We start from the raw sequence: 24795 nt of genomic DNA on the forward strand, positions 1-24795 counted from the left end.
TAACTGGGAGGTTGATGCTACACGCTTCCCTTAAATGCTAAACCGAAAGAACTTCCGCGTTCCTTGTCCCTGAAAAGCGTACAAATAATGGGAATTCGCTGTGCTCCGGGAGGTCACACTACATGGGGCCAGTTCTCGCACAGGGAATTATTAATCAGGGCAAGGAGAGGGGAGGTGGGCGGGGCGTGGGGAGAGCGGGAAGGCCTGACCAGTTCAGTCTAGAAGAGCGACTCACTTCGTGCTCTGCACAGCCCACCAGAGGGACCAGCAGTTCTGCACTCTGGGACCCATTCGCGGGAGGAAGCCCCGGGGGCGGGTTGGGAGTTGTGCCCTTTTCCAACAGCCAGCTGCGCTCCCAGCCAAAAGGCAGCACCCGCCTCCGCCCCCGGCCCTGCAACAGAATGGCTGGGCTGCTGGGTCCCAGGAACCCATGTGACCTGCTGCGCAGGCCACCGCCTCCGCCGCGCCCAGGCCCCGCCCCCGTGACGTCTCACCGCCCTCGGATTGTCGGAGCGTTCCGCCTCTTTCCGCGTTCGCTAATTGGCTCGCCCGGCAGGCAGCGCTCCCCCTCCCCGCCACGCCTCCGGAGTCGTGTTGAACGCGTTTGGGGGCGGGGTCAGGGTCGGAGGGGCGGGGTGATAGGGTTCCGCGCGGGTAAAGGGGCTGCCTGAAGCACTGTCCGAGCGTTCTGCCGTGCACGCTGCCTCGCCGTACCGGCTCGTCGTCTGCCCCTCCCCCGCCCGCCGCCGTCACCGGGGAAACGGGCCGCGATAGCCCGCTGACCCGAAGCTGGTTTCATGGCAGCCGCGAAGAAAGCAGTTTTGGGGCCACTGGTGGGGGCAGTGGACCAGGGCACCAGCTCAACGCGCTTTTTGGTGAGCCTAGGGTGACATTTGAGGAGGCGCTGAGCCGAGGCGGGAGCCCAGGGACCTCGGGGCTGGTTGTCTAGTCCCCATCCCGCGCCTTTCCCGACCCCGGGCCCGGTCGCTAGGCAAAGGGTGGAGGCCAAGGCCCCCAGACCGGGACCTGCCACGCTGGAGCTATGCTGCGTGGGCCTGGGGGACCTCGGCCTCTCGCAACCCTCGCGGTCGAGTTGAGCAGCCCTGGCCTTGGTGGTGGAGCCGGGTCACCTACTAATAGGGGACTCCACCCCCAAAGGGAGCTACGACTCGCCGAGCATCCGTGCAGAGCGGCCCGCCTGCAGCCAGGGACAGGTGGCCACATTGACCGCTAGTGCGGGCTTCCCCAGGAGCATTTGGCCTGCGGGGCTCAGGACGTCCTTGGATGGGGCGAAAGCTGTGTCACGGCTTTGGTAGACTAACACGGCGTCCTTTGGAGCAGTAGAACGAATATAGTATTGGCGTGAGGATGCGTTGTCATCCTCTCCCACAGAAATTGCAGAAGGTGGAATGCCGGCGTGGGGGGTGGGGGGGGGGCGCAGAACACCTTAGGAAAAAGTCACACTACGCTGATTTTACCGGCATCTTTACTTAATTTCAGAGACTCGAAAATTTCGATTTCTGATACTTTGCCGGTAACAGATGGTTTTCTCCGTGCTTCACAGCATAAAATGACAGGAGAATTCTGTTTCCCTTTTTATTTACCATGTATGACAGCAGTTTTATCACAACGGAGTGCTAGCTAAGGGACTCTGCTTATTAGTATGTTTTGTACAGTTAGGAAACTTGTTCTTAAAGTGATGTAGGACTGAGTTTAGTAAAATAAAAGTAATTGAAATAAATGGTTAAGAACTCAAGCTTTCAATGGACATTTGACTCATTTGACAGGTTGATGTAAATATTGAATGATTATTTAGCTCTGTCTTCAAATCATTTTTTCATGCGTTATTTTGTATTTGTATATATTGTGTGTGTATATATATGTATACATTATATATGAAGTTTGTATGTTTCTTCCAAGTTGTTGAGCTGACCACTTGACTAAAACCTGCATTTGTGCCTTCATTTTGATACTTGTCTCTCTTGTCTAAAATGAAAAGCTTTCAGTCCAATTATAGTTTGAGTCTCCCTTAATGACTTACCCTGGTTTAGCTACCAAGACATAGTTCTACTGTCTCTTACATTGCTTATCTTTTGATCACCCAGGGCAGATTTCACTTTGTCTTATTTTCATATAAATGTAAAGTAATCCTGAATCATAAGTAAAATAATCTAACTGGATTTGATTTAATATATAAAATACACAATCATCATTATCATTTTCCCAATTTAAGAAAGATCATTAAGACGTGTGTTGGGGTGCCTGGGTGGCTCAGTTGGTTAGGCGTCTGCCTTTGGCTCAGGTCATGATCCCAGAGTCCTGAGATTAAGCCCCGCATCAGGCTCCCTGCTCCTCAGGAAGCCTGCTTCTCCCTCTTTCACTGCTTGTGTTCCCTTTCTTCCTGTGTCTCTCTCTGTCAAATAAAATCTTTTTTAAAAAAAGACATGTTTGTTAACTGTGGGTTAATTTTTGAAGTCATATTTAAGAATTCACCCACACAATTCCTGCAGGGGCCAGCCAGGTAGAAGAGAGCAGACTCAGGCCAAAGGGGACAGCCTACAGCTGCCAACCAGGAATACCAGGCAATGTTGCCAGAGCTTCAGATTTTTTAAGAAAAGCTGATAGTCTAGAATTCTCAGTGAAATCTTTCTCTTAAATGTTGGCAACTAGTTCATAAAGCCCAGTGGCGGCCAAACTCTACGTGGTGATTATTCTCAAGTTTATACAGCTTTTGCCCTCTGTGAATGTGGGGAAAGAATTTCATAACTTTGTAGGCTTCCGTTTTAGCAGCCAGCCTTACTGTGCTTGTCTTCCTTTTAACTCATCACTGTGCAGTCCATGTAGCTCAGCAGTCTTATCTATTGTAGGTCATTCCTCAGATTCTGCTGCCCAAGAGGCATTTTTCTGCATTGGTGGGGAAAGAATTGGTCAACTTCAAGTTACCACAAAAATTTGTTCAATGTGTGATATGAACAACCTAAGCCCCTGGAAGCTGGGTTCTCTTTACTGGGGTCTGTATGGCATGATCTCATTGAGTAAGCTAAGGTGCAAATTCATATTCCCATCCCGCTTATAGAATGATTCATTAAAAAGTTGATCAGTTAAGTTTTCTGCTTCTTGAGAAACAAATATGAAGGCATGCCTCACAGGTACATAAAGGATTTAGACATCATGTGTGAAGTGGAACAGAACTTAGGAATGGTTTAGCGAAGTGTTTTCTTCTTTGGTTATAAGGAAAGTGGTTGTTAAACCACTCCCTGCAAAATACAGATAATAGATTTGCTGAATAAGTGCTTCCATCCTAAGGTGATTCCCAGGAGTTGTTACAGCTGTTTTGTTCCGTGTTGTAATTATGACTCAGAACTCATTGCTTACCTTCTCAGGAAAGAATACAGTGGATGTGAACTGTCATAAGGAACCTTACAAAGTTAAAGGTGTTTGAACAACTTCCTGACCATTATTCGTCAGATTTGCATACCTCATTCCACTTTTATAAGACCCATAACCTCTGCAAGCTTTCTTCTTCCTTTTTCTGTAATAGGAATGTTAGCTTTCTCCCATGATGGACACAAGATTTCTTTATTCATGCTCTTTCATCCGAGCAAATTGCCTCCTCCCCTGTTCCTCATATCTGCTGCCTGAAATTCCAGTCTGCTTCCAAGTGGTGTCTTAACTGCCATCTCCTAGCAGGTCTTCCTCAAACCTTTGGAATTTCTACCCCTTCCTATACTACTTTTCTTAAACCTCTCTTCCAAGCTCTTACCACCTGCTCTGTATTATAATTATATACCTGCTGTGCTTCAGAGCAGGGACCACTTTTGAAGTCTTGTTGATCTCTGTGTTCCTTAAAACATCTTGGTCAACACCACAAGTGAACATGTGTTTTGTCTACAGGGAGCACTTGCTACATATTTATTGAAGAGATGTTTGTTTATTTCTCTTTAATAGGTAAACTGAAATTTGATTCCAGTTTTGTTGTCTTTTTTTTTTAACTTGCCAAAAAAAATCTTAAAGACTTCTTGACTTGGGTATGTTTATTTAATTTCTTCTATTTTAGTAGTAGACCTGCCTTTTTAGAACATGCTCACTTACAGTTGTCAGACACCCCCCCCCCCATGCATAGGCTTTGTGCTAAAGGAAAAATTTCATACTTGTCTGATAGGAAAGTGAACTGAGGTTGGCACATGATTACTCAGATTACAGCATAGGAACTTCTTGGAAAGAGAATCAGTGTAACAGGTTTTAAGGAGGGGCCGTTTCTTTAGAAGACTATAAAGTTTCAGCTGAAACAGTCAACTTCCTTCTTTAATTTGGTAACTTTGTTTCCCCCCATTAAGTTGGATGTTACAAAAAAGCAAAGACTTGGAATGTGTTGTGACTTGAAATGTGTTAGATGCAGCAATTGAGGATTTTTCCAGCATTATCTCATTTAATCCTCCTAACAACCATGGTGTAGGTAGTATTATTAGGCTCCTTTCCTGTGCCCAAGGTCACAGAGTAACGGGTGGAACTAGGATTCAAGGCCAGCTCTGTCGCACTCAGAAGCCTGTTCTCCTAATTCCTGCCTTAGGCTTCAAGGCTGCCTGGAGTGCTGTGAAGGGGAGATGAGAGGCTGGGGAAGCCCACTTACCCACCTTTCAGGTGTCCATTCAGAGTACAATCACAGATGAGTCTTCACCAAGAAAAATGTATGTACACATTTGTTTTGCAGTATGTAAAAACAAGACAAAACAAAACAAAACAAAAATACAAAGTTGCCTTTGAATAGGTCTTTCTGGTTCTGATCATCTTGTGACTCAGATTCAGTGGGTCCTGGGCAGGGCTCAGGTGTAGTCACCCTGGATAAGGGTTGCACAACCATTTTGTTCAGTAGACCGCATGTCCGAAACATGGCTAGATCGATAGTTCCGTGCTTGTTTTGGCAGGAACCACTGCCTTGGCCCGGGTTGTTCCATCAGACTTTGAGATCTCCTAAGGCTTAGGGACCGATTTCCACTTTCCTTCTTTCATTGGACATACTTAATAAGCACCCATAAGGGGCTGGGAACTCATGAAATTTGGTAAAAACTAATCTGCTCCTAGGTAGGATGAGGCCACTGTTGTGATAAGTTGTGTTTCTTTTGTGTTTTCTTTTTTCCACGAGGTTGGCTTATTTTTTTTCCCATCACCTTACACAAATGGCAAGAACACTGTCTCATCACAGAACTGCTACCCCGTTGTTCTCTTGTCTCCCATAAGCATTGCATGTTAAGGGCTTGCAATTTTGAGCCCCTTAAAGGGCAGGATGGTATCTGTTTTTTCCTCCCCAAAGCCTAACACAGCACTTCATGTATGTAGACGGTGCTCCTTACATGACGACATCTGAGCCCTTCGGATGTGTTGACTAGAATTCTAGGATTGGAAGACTAGGAAGGGTAAAATTTGTGGAGTCTTGGAAAAAGTCTAATTTGGCAGCTATAGCTATGTTAGATATAGTATATGCTATTTAATATGGTTTCATTTTTAAAGAAAAATATGTCATTTGCCATCTTTTCCTTACTCCTGTGGCTTGTTGGAAGATGCCAGGATGCATTTTGTGGTCAAGTTGGCAATGTAATATATTTGTAGCCAGTATTTTTATTTTAGGTCTTTCAAATTTATGTAGTATCATAGAGTTCTAGAGGCGGAGTTTACATTCCTGAAAAATGTTTTATCACATAGTGAAGCTGAGTATGGTGTTAAAGTGTAGGCTAGTGGGGAGATCACGTGAGGAGGGAAATGAATGTGCATGTTTATGATGGCCTGGCTCAGCTAGTCATAGGATGAGTGAGCAAGAATACGTGAATTCATCTTCAGACCCCAAGGGACAGTTTCTTCGCAAGGACAGCATGTTGTCTCTTTACCGCTGTCCTTTTAAGATGAAGAAGGCCTGCATTGTTTCAGAAAGCCCTTCTTAGATAGTTTTTTATAAAAGTAATTGTCCTTGTGTCTTCACTTTTTAAGCTCTCTCTCCTGCAGAGCTATAATTGACTCATGACTTACGCTTAGTGGTGACTAGAGCTGGTAACTTCTAATTCTACCGCTTGAAGGCAATAGTATCAGTAGCCCTAATAATAATAATAAGCATTAGTAGTAGCAGCAGCAATAGTGGTGACATTTTGGGGGTATATGCTATGTGCCTGCACTGTTAAATTTCTAACTTTACTCTTTCTTCAATTTTTTTTTTAATTTTTGAGATTTTTATGTCTTGAGAGAGAGAGCATACACACAGACACACGCATGTGTGTGCACACAGGAATGGGGGGGGGAGAAGGGGGGGGAAGAAATCTCAAGCAGACTCCCAAGAGAAGCAGGGAGCCCTTTGTAATGGGCTCCATCCCAGGACCCTGAGATCATGACTTGAGCTGAAGAGTCCAGTGCTTAACTGACTGAGCCACCCAGGCGTCCCTTCAGTATCATTCAGGACTTAAATGGTCAGTATTCCTTTTTTTTTTTTTAACCTCTCTTCAGTTTGTAATTGCCCTCCCCATAAAACAGAATCTGGAACTGATAAGGGATTCGGGCTTAGAGATGCATAGGGTGGCTTTGAGTCCTCCCCTCCACCAGTCGGTTGGGCTGCCGGCTGGTTGGCTACTTGGTTGGCTACTTGGTTGGCTACTTGGTTGGCTACTTGGTTAGCAGTAGTAGCCGCAGTAATAATAATGGAAATAGTCATGGCAGCACCAGTGGAGGTCTCATCATTTGGATGTGGACGATGTGCCTGCCCCGTGTGAGATACTTCCCTAAATTCTTCCATTGATCCTTTGATGGATGGAAAAGTCAAGGTTCAGAAAAAGTTAAAGTCAAACCGCTGATGTGGGCAGAACTGTTGATTGACCCTGTACCCCCCAGCCCTGTGTACTTCCCGGGCCGGTGCTCTTTGCCTCCGTGTTACACCAAGCATGAAGCTCTCATCCGCCTCTCTGACCAGCACAAAATTCTGAGAACAGATCCACCTCTCTGTCTCTCTCTCTTTTAAATTAATATATAACCGACATGTAACCTAGTAAGAGTGTAATGTGTACAAGTGTTGTTTGATCCATTTATGTATCGTAATACAGTGACCATGGTAGCATTAGTACCTCTGTCATGTCACAAAATTATCGTTTCTTTTTTTGTGGCGGGGACAGTTAAAATCTAGTCTCTTGGCACCTTTGAAGCTTTTATTTATTTATTTTTAAAGATTTTATTTATTTACTTGACAGAAAGAGATCACAAGTAGGCAGAGAGGCAGCCAGAGAGAGGGAGAGGAGGAAGCAGGCCCCCCGCTGAGCAGAGAGCCCGATGTGGGACTCGATCTCGTGACCTGAGCTTAAGGCAGCGGCTTAACCCACTGAGCCACCCAGGCGCCCCACCTTTGAAGCCTTTAATCCAACACTGTTGGCTCTAATCACTGTGCTGTGTGTTAGAGCGCCAGGACTTACCTATCTACTAGTTCCAGATTTGTAACCAGGTTTGTAATTCTTCAAGCTTACCACCTAAGATATAAGCAGCTGCCCACTGGGCATCTCTCTGTCTATGCCCAAATAATACCCCAGACAGCACATGATATAAAATGAACTCTGCAGTCTCGTTAACCCCTTTGTGTGCCACAATGACCCTTCCTAGCCTATCCTGTGTCTTGTAAACGCTGCCAATGCCAACCTGTCCTGTCATCCATGAGTGTCCCCCTTTCCTTTACTCCTCCCCCTGCAAACCCTTGACACATCTAATTGTTTGTATCTCAAGTTAAATCTCTCTCAGCAATGCCCTTCAGTTTCTTTCAGTCCTCACTGCTGCCCCCGCCCCTGACAGGCCCTCCGCTGTCTCACCTGGATCCTCACGGACACATGGTAGCTGCTTTTGTCACCTTGGTCTAGCCTCCCATCCCTTCCTAGGCCTACACACACTCCCTTCCAATCCACCTTAAGTCTTAGCCTAGAAGCTACTTCTTTTAATAGCCCCTCTCTCTGACCCATAACGGTCTGAGTAAGGTGTCCTTTCTCCTTTTATGTCCTAAAACTTGGTATTTGCTGACACTTAGTGGAGGACAAAAAGATCATAATTTGTATTAGCATGATTTTGTACTAGAAAAGCACTGAATTGGCATTTCGAAAACTCAGAATTTAGTCCTGTTGGTGAGTATTATCCAATCTTCTGGAGCTTACTTTGTAAGTACATGTTAGGGCCATGGGGTTCAGTTTGTGTCATACATTTGTTTTTGCTTTAGAACTCCATTGTTAACCTTTTTTCTTTTTCTTTTTTTAAAAGATTTTTATTTATTTGACAGAGATCACAAGTAGGCAGAGGGGCAGGCAGAGGCAGCTGGTGGGTGGGGTGTAGGAAGCAGGCTCCCTGCTGAGCAGAGAGTCCGATGTGGGGCCTGATCCCAGGACCCTGGAATCATGACCTGAGCTGAAGGCAGAGGCCTTAACCCACTGAGACACCCAGGCGCCCCCATAAAGCTTTTTTCTGAGAGGGCCTAAATCTGGAAGCTAATGTCAATAAAATGTGAAATCCGAGATATGGCATAGCCCAGAGGCTCTGCTGGAGCTCCCTGTCCCTCCTTTTGAGCTTCTGAAGGGTCCTGGAGATATAAGGGGCCTATTTTGAAAATGCTGGCTCACAGGAGCTCAGCGATGTCTTCCAGGAAGTACAGATTCCTTGTGCCTTCAAATGTTCCTTTTAATTAATTTTCTTAAAGCCTACGACTCTGCTGTTGTGCATCTGAAGTTCTTTTTTTTAAAGATTTTATTTATTTATTTGGCAGAGACAGAGCACAAGTAGGCAGAGAGGCAGGCAGAGAAAGAGGGGGAAGCAGGCTCCCTGCTGAGCAGGGAGCCGGATGTGGAACTTGATCCCAAGACGCTGAGATACGACCTGAGCTGAAGGCAGAGAGGCTTAACCCACTGAGCTACCCAGGTGCCCCTGCATCTGAAGTTTTAACTGACTTTTAAATTCGGTGAATTTCAAATCTGAAAAGGGAGAAAAAAGTGAGGACTATCTGTAATTTTGAGGTTTTTCTTCTTTACCACCTAATGAGTTTTAAACAATGACTATACTAGAACTTTTATAAAACAAGCTATATAGCCACTGGAAAATCTGCTAGAAAACATCGGACTACCATTCTTGCTACTGGGCGTTGTGTTCTCATATATGAGTTCATAACCCTCCAGGCAGAAAGTATTGCGAAGCATCATTAGCCTTCTTCGTACATTTGTCTTTCTGTAGACAAACAGACAGTCATTAAAACTCTTCACATGAACCTAGATGTATAAGAAAAATAGTACTGCAGAATTTCACCATCCTGTACAGTAGCCACTGCCACATGTGGCTATTGCCCACTTCCGATGTGGTTAGTCCAAATTGAGACAGACTATAAGCATAAAATATATACTAGATTTCAAAGACTTGCTTCTAAAAAAAGTAGCAGGTCTCATTAATAGTTTTTGCTGTTGATCACTTGTCAGAATGATAATTTTTTAGCTATAGTGATCTAAATAAAACATTAGTTAATTTCATCTGCCTCTTTTTACTGTTTTTTTTTATGAAAAAACTTAAAATTACATAAGTGTTTGCGTTGTATTTCTGTTGGACAATGCTGCAGTAAGCAAGTTGATGATTCTAAAAAATGGAAACCTAGATTGTCCCTCAAACTTGGAAGTGTTGCACAGGGTCAGCTCCTAAACCTCTACAGATGGTGTTTATATTCTGCACAGTTTCAGAACTCTGAAAAAGTAAGGCGGTCCAGGCTCCATCCTGTTACATCCAAATGCTTTGTGATTACCAGCATCGTGGTCTAATAAGCCGGATGGAATTTACCAAAATCCTTCCCTTTTCTCTGCCTATTCCAAAGGCCTACAAATCCATTAGTGTGAGGGTCCTGAAGTTAGCCTCATAAAAACTACTGGATGATGGAACAGGAATCCTACTCCATTCAGAGCCCCACAGGTCTGCTGTTGCGGTCTTTGTGAATCCAGCCAACCAGAAGGGACACCTTGTCTCCTAACCCAGAGTCCTTTGGGGATTTGTGAGTAGATCCTGGGAGTCATAGTAGTATGGATAAAAATAATACAACTGGTTCCCTATTAGAGATTTCCTACCACATAACCATTTCTCATTTGATTTGGTAACTGTCTTCCAATAAGTACTGGGTAGACCATATTTTTTCAGGCATTCAACAAATGTTTATCATAAGCCCTATGCCAGGCACTATTCTAGGCCCTAGAGATAATTCAAAATAAAACAGAACAAATGGCGTGAACATCCTAGAGATACACTCTTAATGCTAAGTTGTAAATTAGAGGGATATTATTTGGGATTCTGTCAAGTGCCTTTTATTTATGACATGTCAAGTTAACCTTTGACTTGTAGGATATTTTATCTCTTCCAAGGACTTGAGAATTTACCTTCTTGCTTTCCTTGTATTTATCACTTCCTCCCAAAAGTAAGATAGTGTGCTGGGGAGGGAGGGCAGCAGCTGCTCACGGTGTGTTTTCTCTTCTTACTTTCCCTTTCATAGACTGCATTGAGCAGGTAGTTTTCTCCCACAGGAAACCTAGGCATGGAAACGCTTTCTTAACTAATTGGATGTAACTTCACCACTGTAATTACAGTAATTTCGGAAGTTGAGTTTAATTAAAATAGGAATCCCGACTCTGAAAGCCTAAGGACTCTGGTACTCAAGTATAGGTTCACGCACATGAAAAAGAGTGTATAAGAGAAAAGGTGGCGAAGTTTTTTTCTTTTTAAGATTTTATTCATTCATGAGAGACAGAGGGGGTTAGGCTGAGGCAGAGGGAGAAGGCTCCCTGCTAAGCAGAGAGCCCGACTTGGGGCTCTATCCCAGGACCCCGGGATCATGACCTGAGCCAAAGGCAGAGAAGCTTAACCGACTGAGCCACGTAGGCGCCCTAAGTTTGATTTGTTTGTTTGGTTTTTTATCTGAGTATTTTTTTAGCAGTAGAAAAATTGTGGAGGATTGTACAGCACTTCTTCTTTGGTATCTTTCATCCATTGGTTTAAATGTTTTGTACCAAGGGCACCTGGGTGGCTCAGTGGGTTAAGCCTCTGTCTTCGGCTCAGTTTGTGATCTCAGGGTCCTGGGATCGAGTCCTGCATCGGGCTCTCTGCTCGGCAGGGAGCCTGCTTCCCCCTCTCTCTCTGCCTGCTGCTCTGTCTACTTGTACTCTCTGTCAAATAAATAAAATCTTAAAAAAAAATTTAAATGTTTTTACCACAGTTCAAAAATTCATGACAGGTATGTCATAGGGAGCACTTTGCCAGATAGTACAGGAAACACTTTTGCCCTGTTGATAGGGCTCTCTGTTTTTACCTTTATGAGAGCTAGATGCATTGCTGTGCTTCCCTTTGAAGGAATTTGTGCAGTGCCCTTCTCTGCCTGGGCATCTATGACTCTGTGTCTCTGTATTCAAGATGGAAGCAGGATAGAACCTTACAATGTCATCATCAGCATTTTACCGCCTCTCTCTTACTCTTGGTTTTCCTATTCTCTTTTGAGATCCATGCTCATTAATTGGTTGATGTATTCAGTTTCCTACATCTGGAGTGAGTTTTGTTTTGTTTTATTTTGTTTTGTTTTTTTCAAGAGTAAGGAATTGTCCCTTTAGCTTCATGTCCAATAGATTTCTCTTTATCATGACTCTAACTGAAGAGAAAGTAGAACATCCTGTGTGGCCTTAAAACTGATCAGACTTTTTCTGTCAGTGACTAAGAACTTGTTGTTGAAAAGCTCTGAACACCTTTGCTCTCTACGTGCATTTTTACCCTAATGTTGCAATATGTTTTTCAGGTTTTCAATTCAAAAACAGCTGAACTACTTAGTCATCATCAAGTGGAAATAAAACAAGAGTTTCCAAGAGAAGGGTATGTTTCCTGCTCTAATACGTAAAGATACCTCATGTTTATTAATCCATCTCCCCTTACAAACCCTCTGGCCTTGTAAAGCAAACTTGACCAAGCCCCTCCTGGGAAGACTTGAGAGAGAGGTTTTAGTCAAGGAAAGAAGTAATACTTGGTGACCCAGCAATAATAGTGATTGGTGGCTTGGGAATTCAGTGACGGGAAAGGAAGGGATAATAAAGTAAAGGAGTATTAAATATCGGAAATCCCACACTGACTTTGAAAGCATTTAGTTCTCCATCCATCCTTGGCGAAACACTGCTTTGCTGATTGGAGTGTAAGCATTCACATCTCTTAACATCTAATGCTAAAGTCATCCTTCTTGGGAATAATGTGCATATGTAGTAGTTGTGATTAAATAGAATGTTAAGTATATTATTTAGAATTTAATGATGTTTATGATGTACCCACTTTGAAAAACTGTGGCAGTTTCTTATGAAATCAGCCGTGTATCTGCAGATTCTGCTCTTAGGAATTTATCCAAGAGAAATGAAAGCAGAAAACATATGGCTATAGAAAGGCATACATGAATGTTTATAGCAGCTTTATTCATAATACCCCAAACTGGAAACAACCCAAATGTCTGTCATCTGTGGAATGAATAACAGTGAAATACCCTGAGGCAGATTTTAAAACGTGAAATGATGCATGCCACAACATGGTTGATTCGTATTAGTATCATGAAACATGAAAAAAGCTGAACACAAAGGAGTACGTACTACATGCCTGTATCTGAGATACAAGAAGAGACTAAAGTAAGATGATAGAAATCCAGAAATGGGTTTCCTATGGAGTATGTGATGGACTTGAAGGAGGCATGAAAGAACTTTCAGGAATGACGGAATATTTCTGTATCTTGACTGACTGGGGTGTTGGTTAGATGGATACATCCATTTGTTAAAATTCAACAAATTGTGTACTTTCGATCTGTTTATTTTACTTTAAAATTTAATGGATTTAAGAAAGAAAAAAAACTTGATGCCCTACCAAATTTTGGTATTTTCTTTCCATGAAAAATGTTCTCCTTCATTTTAGAGAATTACTTTAATAGTAAAAGCTATTGATACGATCCCAACATTAGAATGACTGTCCACAGGCCTAATCCCAGTGCAGTTTGGAGAAAGAGCACCTGGGTCTTAAAGAGATAGAAGTTAGAAATATGTGGAAGGAAGTTAGGTTTTTAGAAAAAGAATTTTAGAGAATTCAAAGCTCAGGAAAGCATGGCAAGCTCAAGACCAAGAAAAAAGGCACTTGGAATTCCCTTGTACTTGGAGATTGTAGGGTAGGATTTTTAAAAATTGGGATCCTTTTTACTTGTGGTTTTCCTTAATTGTCATTTGTTTTTTCCACATTTCTCTTCCATGTCATTTATTATGAGACTTTCATCTTTCCAGAGTTCTCGTACATTACCAAAATGGCACTGGCATTGGGTCTGAAAACTGAAAGCAATCCCTTGTCTACATGAAATAATTACTGGAAGAAATTTAAATTTTTCCCCTAAATTCTCACAAAATACCTTGGGAGAACAATGGCAAAAGAGATTAGTCTACTTCTTTTCCTTTTGCTTCATAAATAAATAAGTGCATACCCAAATAAATAAGTAGATCAATCAGTCCATCCATCCCAAGACTCATACATATATTTCACTCTACTTAGAAATAGCTGGTAACTAGTGAAAACATGTAGATGGTTTATTAAAATTCATCAGAGCCACAGGATATAAAGAATTGGGGAACTAATTTCTTACTGGATTTGAAAAAATTATTTAAAGTAGGTAGAGTGTCTGCTATTTGTGGTCTTTACTTGCCGTCTTTGAAATGATTAATTACTATTTGAAGAATAAGAAAAACACAAGGGAGTAGACTGGTATTTAAAATCATTTGTTTAGAATATTGGTGATGCTTTCCTTTGCTGATACAATTTTTGTTGATTTATGCACCAGTCACACCCTCATATGTGCACAATTATAGAGAAATAAATGACATATGTATTGCTTTCTTGTGGACTAACCAAATAACATTCTTTTGTTCAAAGATGGGTGGAACAAGATCCTAAGGAAATTCTGCAGTCTGTCTATGAGTGTATAGAGAAAACATGTGAGAAACTTGGACAGCTCAATATCGATATTTCCAACATAAAAGGTATTTGAATAGAATATTTTTCTCCATGTATGATTATCTCAATCATATTTGTACATTGCTTTATTCAGCACATAACTGAGTGCTTGTGCAGTGGCAAGCATCTCTGTGTGAACCCAGCATGTGACAATAAATGGGAAGATGAGGTCCCTGTTCTCATGAATCTTTTATTCCAGTGGGTGTGAACCCAACAATAAGAGCAGACAACTACAAGCTGATCTCAGATACTAAGAAGTCCCATGCAGAAGCTCAAACTGGATGATACAGTGGGGTGTGCCTGGAAAGGCTTACTTCAGTTTGGATGGCTAGAGAAGGCCTTTCTGAGGAGGGGACACATTTACTGAGGTCTCAGAAGCCAAAAGGGGCCAACCATGCAAATAGCTGGGAGAAAAAGTTTGAGGAAAGGAAGCAGCATGTGCAACGGTCCTGAGGTGGGAATAAGCTTAGCGTATTTCTGGGTCAGAAAAAGTCCAGTGTGTCAAAAGTGGAGTAAAAGAAGATGAGGGCAGAGGTGCACCCAGGGTTTCAGTAGGAGCAGAAATTGGGGAAACAGATAGGGCCTTGTCAGCCATGGTTAGGAGTTTGGGTGTTACTCTTAGTACTACAGGGAGCTGGCCGTGAGAATGTTTTAAGCAAGGTGACAGGATGGCAGTTTGCAGACAGCTTCCTCACTACAGTGTTGAGCTTTGTGGTTAAGTCGTGAAGGTCTGAGTGTGGACACAGGGAGACCAGTGTAGAGGCTGCTGTGGAAGTCCTGAGAAAGAGGATGGTGACTTGACTGACAGTGGTAGCAGGGGAGGCGGAGAGAAGGGGCAGAACTTGATAGTGTATTGGAAGTTAGGGTAATAGAATAGTGCTGTGGAGGGAAATGATTGGTCAAAGACGATGCTTGGGGTTTTTTTGCTGGAGCTCCCAGATAAATTGGGGAACAGCTGGGGGTGGGGGGATGGAATCAGAGCATTTTAAGAGAATCTCCCTGAAATAATTGAGAGTGTTAGATCACTACAGATCTCTGTTAATTCTAAGTAGTTTTATTGTTTTTAAAGATTTAATTTATTTGAGAGAGCGCACACAGCCATGGGGAAGGGCAGAGGGAAAGGGAGAATCTCAAGCAGACTCCACTCATTGAGCCGCCCAGGCACCCCCTTAGCTAGTTGGACCCTACGTAAGTAGGGGTAGCCATCAGTTCGGAGTAATGGTACTTTGATTCACATCACATTGGCTCTGAGATTTACTAACACTCCTGAGTCGAAACTTCGATTACTTATTTATTTTGGTAGAGATGCTGGGGAGAACCTTGGAATTTTTTTTTCAGACTTTCATCTATTTATATAAATAAAACTTACTTAAAAAAGATTGGACGGGGCACCTGGGTGGCACAGTCGTTTAAGCATCCAGCTCTTGGTTTCAGCTTGGGTCGTGGTCTCAGGGTGGTGGGATCAAGCCCTGCTTCAGGCTCTGTGCTCAGGAGGAGTCTACTTCAGATTCTCCCTCTGCCCCTCCTGCTGGTGCTCTCTCTCTAAAATAAATGGATACATCTTTAAAAAAAAAAGACTAAATGTTATCAAAACCATTCATTGAGCAGACTCACGTGCTGGGTATGCTAGGGAAACAGTGGAGCACAAATGTTGTGTAGCTAAGAACCCAGTGAGGGAGACACATGTTAATGCAATCACAAATTAATGGAATATCTGACCCTTGGTTGTCCCTACATCTATGTGGAAGTGCTTCAGAATTCTTTTAGAGTTATATTCAGCAACTTGTAGATGAGCCGTGCATCAAAGCAGTGGCTGGTTGTATCCTTGTTCTCACAGCTTTTACAGCCTAAACGACCTAAACATACAGGAGGCATTCAGTAGCACACTCCATGGTCAAAATATCCATTACCAAAGACATGAAGAATCTAGGTAGCTTCTAAAGCCATGTTCAGGATGTGTATTTCAGGATGATCAGCCTTGGTTTTGACATCATTCTACCTCTCTCATAGGTAGGGTTGGCTGCAACGTGGAACGTGGTGGCCTTCTGGACCCCGAGGCTTGGGTGCCTTTCCTTTTCCTCCTGTTTTTTTTAAGATTTTATTTATTTATTTGACAGACAGAGATCGCAAGTAGGCAGAGAGGCAGGCAGAGAGAGAGGGAGGTAAGCAGAGAACCTGATGCGGGGCTCAATCCCAAGACCCTGAGATCATGACCTGATCCAAAGGCAGAGGCTTAACCCACGGAGCCACCCAGGTGCCCCTTCCTCTTGTTTTTGTGATATTTCTGAAGGTGATGCACAGCTACTGCCTAAGTGCCTTGCCTTCCCCTTGCGCTAACTGCTCTTTAGGAGCACGTGACTCTGTTCTACACTCCTCTGTGTCTGGCCCTTGTAAAACCCATACCTGAGCCATAGTGACCCGGCATTTCCTTCTCAACGAATACCACAGCGTGGCCAAGGTAGAGACTGTCCCACCCCCCCCATTCCAGGTCAGTTGTGCTAAATTTTATTTTTATAAGATAATTCATTGAATTGGCACTGCCAAGGGCCAGACTTCCGCTTGCCTACAAAGAAGTCTATCTCGCGGAACACTGATGCTCTGAAGGATTTTCTGTCACCGAAACCTAGCTGCAAATGAGGGAAAGGGACTTTTTGGAGGTCATGTAGCTATTTATTAGTGTTAACATTAAAGCACAACTCCCCTGTCTTGTGAGCCATTATTCATTTTCCTGAGCCACACTGATAACTTCACAAACCACTTCTCTTTGTTTTTCAAGCCACTTCACTTTTTAGTTCCCATGTAGCAAATAAATAGCTGGAAACCAATTTATTGATAGTCTTAGCTGTTATGAGTTTAGGGGCATCTGGATGGCTCAGTCAGTTGAGCGTCTGCCTTTAGCTCAGGTCCTGATCCCAGGGTCCTGGGATTGAGGCCCCCCGTACCACCCACCCCCCCCTCACCCCCCGCATTGGGCTTCCTGCTCAGGGTCTCCCTTTGCCTCTCTCCCTTGCTAGTGCTCTCTCTCTCTCTCCCTCCCTCCCTCCGTCCCTCCCTCAAATAAATAAAAATCTTTAAAAAAAATAAGCATTTATCATAGCTGGTTATATTTTTTTTAAAGATTTTACTTATTTTTTAAATGTTTTATTTTTAAGCAATCTTTACATCCCTCTGCACCCAGCATGGGGCTCCAACTCACAACCCTGAGATCAAGAGTTGTATGCTTCCCCGAATGAGCCAGCCATGTGGCCCTAGCTGGTTGTATTTCTTTTGCAAATTCTCATTTGATTGGTGTTAGTTGTCCTCCATCAGAAACTTGGTGGATTTCAAGTCTGGATGAACAATGTCTCCAAAATTAAAGTTCCCTCTCCAGCTCAACAGCACACAGGAGTCCAAGAAAAGTAAATAGGCTGCTGCTTTTCTTGAGGAGTTGGGAAGTTCTGTTTGCCTGTGACTGGACTGAAGGAGCTACAGAGTATATAAAGAATTCAAGTATCAGATACTCTTCATTCATCTTCCTGTGATAGAAGCAAAACATAACCTATATGCTTTAACCCTGAGAACATAGGGGTGCCTGGCTGTTCTGGCTGGTAGAGCATGCGGCTCTTGATCTTGGGTTCCTGCATTTGAACCTCAGGTTGAGTATGGAGATTACTTTAAAAAACAAATTTAGGGGCGCCTGGGTGGCTCAGTGGGTTAAAGCCTCTGCCTTCGGTTCAGGTCATGATCCCAGGGTTCTGGGATCAAGTCCCGCATCACGCTCTCTGCTCAGCCGTGAGCCTGCTTCCCCACGCCGCCCCGCCTGCCTCTCTGCCTACTTGTGATCTCTGTCAAATAAATAAATAAAAATCTTCTAAAAAATTAAAAAATGAATGAAAACCCGAGAGCATACAATTTTCAGTGATTAAATTCTCTTGTTTCAAATGTAGTTACCACACTGTTAGAGAAAAGAGAACCCCCCCGCATCTGCTGCCTGGCCCTGCCGAACGTATCCACACACATTTCTGTCTTCTCTCTACTCAGGGTGGGGGCAGGGGTCTTAGAAAGGCACCTTGTTCTCCAAAATAGCTTCCCAGCTGTGGCTGCATCTCATTTCCAAATGTTACAACGTGCCTTAAGCACACATATTCCAGAGACTTTTTCTTACAAAGCTTTAGACATCTTCCCACACGACACTTTTAGTGGCCCCAAAGCCTTCCTCCAGGGCTCTTACTATTTCACTTCGGGTCGTTTTTGGGTTTTTTTTTTTCTTTTCCTAAAAATATTTTTAATAATTTTTAAGTGGGCTCTAGGGCCAGCATGGGGCTTGAACTCATGACCCCAATATCAAAGAGTTGCATGCTCTACCGACTGAGCCAGGCAGGTGCTCCTGATTTTATTTTATTTTTGTATTTTTTATACATTTTTAAAAGATTTTATTTATTTATTTGACAGAGATCACAAGTAGGCAGAAAGTCAGGCAGGTGGGTGGGGGGGAGGGGAAGCAGGCTTCCCGCTGAGCAGAGAGCCAGATGTGGGGCTCCATCCCAGGATCCTGAGATCATGACCTAAGCCGAAGGCAGAGGCTTTAACCCACTGAGCCACACAGGTGCCCCTTTTTTATACATTTTTAAAAACATTTTTTATTATTCATTTGAGAGAGATAACAAGCACAAGCATGAGCAGGGGGAGAGGCAGAGGGAGGGGCAGAGGAAGAGGGAGAAGGAAACTCCCTGCTGAGCAGGGAGCCCGATGTGGGACTCTATCCAAGGACCCCAGGATCATGATTGGAGCAAAAGGCCAACTGAGTGAGCCACCCAGGCACCCCCTGGTTTTATTTTTACATAAAGGTGCTTATGGTCCATAATTCTCCCAACAGTTATAACACCCAGCAGTATTTACAAAGGCTTTTTCTAAGTATATTTTCTTAACTGTCATTATAACTTTTCACAGACAATATCAAGCAAAACTGAACCAGAGATTGTGAAGTTAGCATTTAACTAGTTAATTTTACTCACAGCTCTCATTGTTGAGAAAAATACCTACCAGGAAAGAATATACAGGTGAAGCATGAACCTCCTAGATACAATGTACTACATTGCGTTTTATATATGCCATTGATGATAGTACTTGTAATTAAAAGACTGGGGGGCCAGGAAAATTATATATATTTTATATGTGTAACTGTCATATGCCCCTAAATGGGAGAAAAACCAGGGTGGAGAATTACAGAACCTGAATGTGTAATTCTGAGAAAAACAGAATTAAAATTAGGCACAATTTTTTTTTATTTTTAAAGATCTTACTTATTTGTCAGGGTGAGAGAGAGAGAGAGAGAGGGAAAAAGTATACAAGTGGGAGCGGCAGGCAGAGGGAGGAGAAACAGGCTCCCTACTGAGCAAGGAGCTGGATTCTGACTGCTAGTCCTAGCACACACACTTCTCTTAATAGTGCCTAATTTTAAGGGATGCCTGGGTGGCTCAGTTGGTTGGGCGTCTGCCTTTGGCTCAGGTCATATCTCAAGGTCCTGGGATTGAGCCCTACAGTGGGTTCCCTGCCAAGTGGGGAGCCTGCTTCTCCCTCTGGCTCTGCCACTGCCCCTGCCTATGCTTGTGTTCTCTCTTCTCTGTCAAATAAATAGAAATTTACAGACCTTTAAAATTTTTTATTTATTTATTTTAGGGAGAGAGAGTGAACATGCACAAGCACAAGTGGGGGGAGAGGCAGAGGGAGAGAAGCAAACTTGCCCCTGAGCAGGGAGCCCAGCATGGGGCTTGATCTCAGAACCCTGAGATCATGAGCTCAGTGGAAATCGTGAGTCTGGTGCCAAATCAGCTGAGCCACCCAGGTGCCCCAGAAAATTTTCTTTAAAAAACAAAACAAAACAAAACAACACAGGGGTGTCTGGCTGGCACAGTAGGTAGAGCATGTGACTCTTGATCTCAGGGCCATGAGTTCAAGCCCCACATAAAAAAAAAAAAAAAAAAAAAAAAAAAAAACCTTAAAAAAATAACAGAGGATTTTAGGGTAAAGTGACAGGAAGTTAGAACACCGAAAAAGTTCAGAGGTACTGCATAAGGCCTGTGTGCCCTGAGTAGAAACCAATAATGGAGACGTATTTATGGCTGCAGAATTCCAGAGAAGCTCTTTTGCTGGACTTTGACTGTCTGCAAAGGAATCTAAGTTAAGATAGAAGGGAAATAAGGAATGGTCAGGGAGCAACCAGTGACTGATGAGTCAGATAGAATATAGCCCTAGATTGCATTCTAAATGTGAGTTAAAGTGAGCCAGTAAAGAAGGGTAGCCCAAAGGTCAGAGGATAGTGACTCAGAGACTGTAGCTAAATCTGCAAAAATTAACCTAGTGGGGAGAAATAGGAGATTTTACTGGACCATGAATTCATTGTGATCCCACAGTGTAAAGTTGTCACTAAAACTATCGTATTCACAGTATTCCATTGCTGAGGTCCTACTGAGTTCTCTGGCCTCTGTTTTGTCCTCAGTACTGCTGGGCAATTCCTTTATGGGTCCTGCTCTACAACTATTAGTCCACTCTTTTCCACAACAATATTGATGACAATGAGGGGCATTTGGGTGGTGGAGTCGATTGAGTGACCAAATCGTAGTTAACAGCTCAGGCAGGATCGACCCCTAAGTCAGGCTCCACGCTCAGTCCAGAGTATGCTTCAGAGTCTCTCTCTCTCTCTCTCTCTCTCTCTGCCTCTCCTGCTTGTGCTTTCTCTATCTCTAAGATAAATTAATTACTTAAAAATAATGATATTGATGACAATGAATGGAAGCAGTGAGGAGCAATTATTGAGCAGTTACTATGTGTTGGGCACTATCGTAATAAGCATTAACCTAGGGGTTCCTCATTGTAACCCTGTTAGGTGAGAACTATTACCTCCCTTTTGCAGAAGATGAAACAGATTGAGATCCAGGTTCATGCTGCTAGGAAACAGGAATTCGAATTTGAATCCCAGCAGTCTGGTTTCAGAGCCTGAGCTCTAATTAAATAGTGCTGGAAACCCTATGATCTTATTTTGCTTGAGCTCATTTGAGCAGATAACCTTGTGTTCTACTTCACAGAGAACATTGAGGCTGTGGGGGCTTAATTCCTCATTTCCTATTCCTGTACTTACCTAGAACTCTTAACCACTTCCCCACATCCCAAGGAAAGCAATAGCCTTTTGTCTTCTTGAGGCTCCACCTGTGCATTAATCTCATCCCCTCCTGTCACTACAAGAATCAAGACCATGTCCATTTGATTTCTAGCTCCCCTGCTCCCCCACCACATTCTCCTTTGTCTTCCATCTTTATTCCTACAAACATTAGTGTCTTCTGATATTAAGGAAATGCCCCCAAATCTCTTCCTTTTACCCTATGCCTTGAAGTTTCTTGAAGTAAAGACTGTCAGTCATCTTTGTACCTTTAAAAAAGGTGTTCTGGTAAGTAAATTTGCTTTGGATATAGGTTATTTAGATAAACTGTTAGCTAGACTCTCTAAGAAAAAAAAAGGGCTCAAATAAATAAGAAATGAAAGGGAGGAAGTTACAACTGATACCAAAGAAACACAAAGCATCGTAAGAGAATGCTATGAACAATTATAATTATAGGTCAGTAAGTTGGACAACCTAGAAGAAATTGATACATTCCTGGAAACCTACAGTCTTCCCAGACTGAATCATGAAGAAATAGAAAACCTGAATAGGGGCACCTGGGTGGCTCGGTGGGTTAAGCCTCTGCCTTCGGCTCAGGTCATGATCTCAGAGTCCTGGGATCGAGCCCCATATCGGGTTCTCTGCTCAGCAGGGAGCCTACTTCCCCCTCTCTCTGCCTACGTCTCTGCCTACTTGTGATTTCTGTGTCAAAAAAATAAAAAATCTTAAAAAAAAAGAAAAAGAAAACCTGAATAGGCCAAACATAAGAAAAGAGCTTGAATCAGTAATCAAAAACTAAACAAAAAGGCCTCTGCCCAGCAAAGGAAATCATCAACAAAATAGGCAACCTACTAAATGGGAAAATGTATTTGCAAATCATATTATCTGATAAGGGGTTAATATCCAAAATTACAAAGAACTACAACTCAATAATTGCAAACAAACAGTCTGATTAAAAAATGATCAAGGGACCCAAATGTCATTTTTCCAGAGAAGTCCTACAGATGGCCCACAGCATATGAAAAGATGGTCATCATTACTCTTATCAGGGAAGTACAGATCAAAACCACAGTGAAATATCCCATCACACCTATCAGAATGGCTGTTGTCAAAAAGACCATGACAGCCATTAGGGTAGATATGGAGGAAAGGGAACTGTCGTGCTCTGTTGATGAGAATGCAAACTGGTACAGCCACTGTGGAGAACAGTATGCAGGTTCCTCAAAAAAGTAAAAACAGAACTACCATATAATCCAGCAATTCCACTTCTGGGTATTTCTCCAAAGAAAATGAAAACACTAATTCAAAAAGATAAACACACCCCTATGTTCATTGCAGTTATTCACAATAGCCAAGACAGGAGCACCCATGGTGTCCATTGATGGATGAATGGAATATCCAGTGGAATATTATTCAGCCATGAAAAATGAACTCTTGTCATTTGTGACCACATGGATGGACCTTAAGCATATGCTAAGAGAAATAAGTCAGAGGAAGACAAACACTGTAGGACTTTACTTCTACGTGGAATTCAAAAAACACAAAACTCATAGATGCGGGGAACAGATCGGTGGTTGCTGGTGGGAGGGGGGCAAGATGGGAGAAGGGAGATGAAATAGAAACTCCAGTCATAAAATAGGTAAGACATGGGGATATATTGTACAGCGTGGTGATTATAGTCAACAGTATGTATTGCACATTATGTAACCTTGTATGGTGATAGGATACTAGATTTATTGTGATCTCTTTGCAGTACATACACCTACCCAATTGTATTGCATACCTGAAACTATGTTCTGTATCAATTATAGACCTCAGTAAAGTACATATATTGTTCATTTTCCATAGGCCAGTTTTCATTGCTGTTACACAAAATCTCCTTAAAGTAAAATCTAAGTAATTACTTTTTTATTTAGATTTTAGTGTATTGTTTTAAAGATAAACAGTTGTTTTGAGCTTTAAAAAGAAGATTATTTTTAGCAGAAGGGAACTGTTGGTCCTCCTCAGGTCTCTGCTGGTCAGAACATTCCTATCGTGTTTTATTCTGGATGTATAATTTGAACAGTACAGACAGAAAGTTGCGTGTTCCTAGGAGTGGTGGTGAAGGGATTTTAAAAGACGCCACATGGAAGGGTGCTTGGCTGGCTCTGTCGGGAGAGCATCTGACTCTTGATGTTGGGGTTGTGAGCTTGAGCCCCATGCTGGGCATAGGGATTACCTAAAATGAAAATAAATAAACCGTGCCATATGGTGGGAGCAGTGAAAGGAAATTAGACTGTTTAGCTTACACAGGGGAAGAGGAGACCTGGGGGGCAATATAGCTTTCTCAAGTTCGTGAAAAACTTGCATGTAGGAGAAGTATTAACCTTATACCATATATCTGCAAAGCCTGTAGCAGAGATCTGTAGGTGAAAACTACAAAGAAGAGGATTTTTTTTTAAAATAACAAAGTTGTGAATAAAGATTGGTCTGCCTGGAGAGAGGCAGTATTTTATCACTAGAAGGGCTGTCTGAATGGTCACATGATGAATGGTTTTTGGAGAAGTTTAAGGGGAAGACCTGTTATTGATTATAGAGCCTTTAAAGTCAGTTCTCACCTTACACTCTAGAGAGTTCGATCCTTCAGCCTGTGTTCAGCCCAGGCTGCGTGGTACAATCGCTTGGAGAGTTGTAAAGGAAAATACTGATGTTCAGATCCTACCCCAGTCTGTTAAATTGGAATGTTTGGGTCATGGCCTGGGCACTAATATTTTTTTTAAAAAGCTCTCCAGTTGGTTCTGATGTACAGCCGAGTCTGAGAACCTCTGCTAGAGCCGAATCAAGCTGAATTGCATAAAACGGCATGGGTTAGTATTTTTACTTAGAGTAACTACGACTACAATGTTTGAGTTGTGTGAAGGTCAGTATAATGTAAATGTCATCACATACTGTATTTATGCCTTATTCAAATTCATATGTCTTAGAACATATTCCATTACGGAAACAAAACGATTTGTGAAGAACCACAGTAGGAGGTTGCCCAGTGTGAAGGATTTTATCTGTAGCTGTTTTCTTAAAATGTAGGCGTGCGTGTGCCCCCAGAGGGAAATTGCCTATAGCAGTTCATAAGTAAATGGATGAGGTGATTATTGGTCTCCATAGAATAATGAATTGGGTATTGTAAATTTGAAATCAGTGTGTTCCCTTTTTTATAAGGTCACCTGGGAGCCTTTCGTTTGGATACAGACCTGGGTCTGTGTTGTCGTGTGCTCATAGTGAAGTGGGGAGCAGTCTTGCAGAAATACAGAGAAGCACCTGACAGTGGGTGTTACTTCTCCCAGAGCTGCTCACAGACAGTATATTCATTGCCACTACGGAAGTGCCAAGTGTTTTTCAAATTGTTATGTTTCGTGATGCTTGTTAAAAAACAAAACAAAACACATGAGAACCATTCTCCTGAAGTAGTTTTCCACTTGTTTAATTTATATTCCCTTCTGTTTAATCTTCTCTTTGAAGCTATTGGTGTCAGTAACCAGAGGGAAACCACTGTAGTCTGGGACAAGTTAACCGGAGAGCCTCTCTACAATGCTGTGGGTAAGCTGTTGTTCATGGGTGTCAAATGCAAGGCCTTTCTCCACTTGCAAGCA

At 42.7% G+C, this 24795-nt stretch overlaps 1 protein-coding gene across 3 annotated transcripts in view; it reads left to right on the top strand.

Annotated features, from left to right (window-relative positions):
* The first annotated feature begins 661 nt into the window (after positions 1-661).
* Positions 662-24795, top strand: part of GK (glycerol kinase) — a 79316-nt gene continuing 55182 nt past the window's right edge. The window contains exons 1-4 of one of the 3 annotated variants that reach the window (XM_045994848.1): positions 662-875; positions 11810-11883; positions 13954-14060; positions 24665-24742. In XM_045994848.1, the coding sequence (XP_045850804.1) occupies positions 798-875; positions 11810-11883; positions 13954-14060; positions 24665-24742 (337 nt within the window). In that variant the 5' untranslated portion in view covers positions 662-797. The remainder of the gene's footprint in view (positions 876-11809; positions 11884-13953; positions 14061-24664; positions 24743-24795) is intronic. The other 2 variants (XM_045994849.1, XM_045994850.1) reach the window with 2 other exon arrangements.

Source organism: Meles meles, chromosome X, assembly GCF_922984935.1.
Source record: "Meles meles chromosome X, mMelMel3.1 paternal haplotype, whole genome shotgun sequence".
NCBI lineage: Eukaryota > Metazoa > Chordata > Mammalia > Carnivora > Mustelidae > Meles > Meles meles.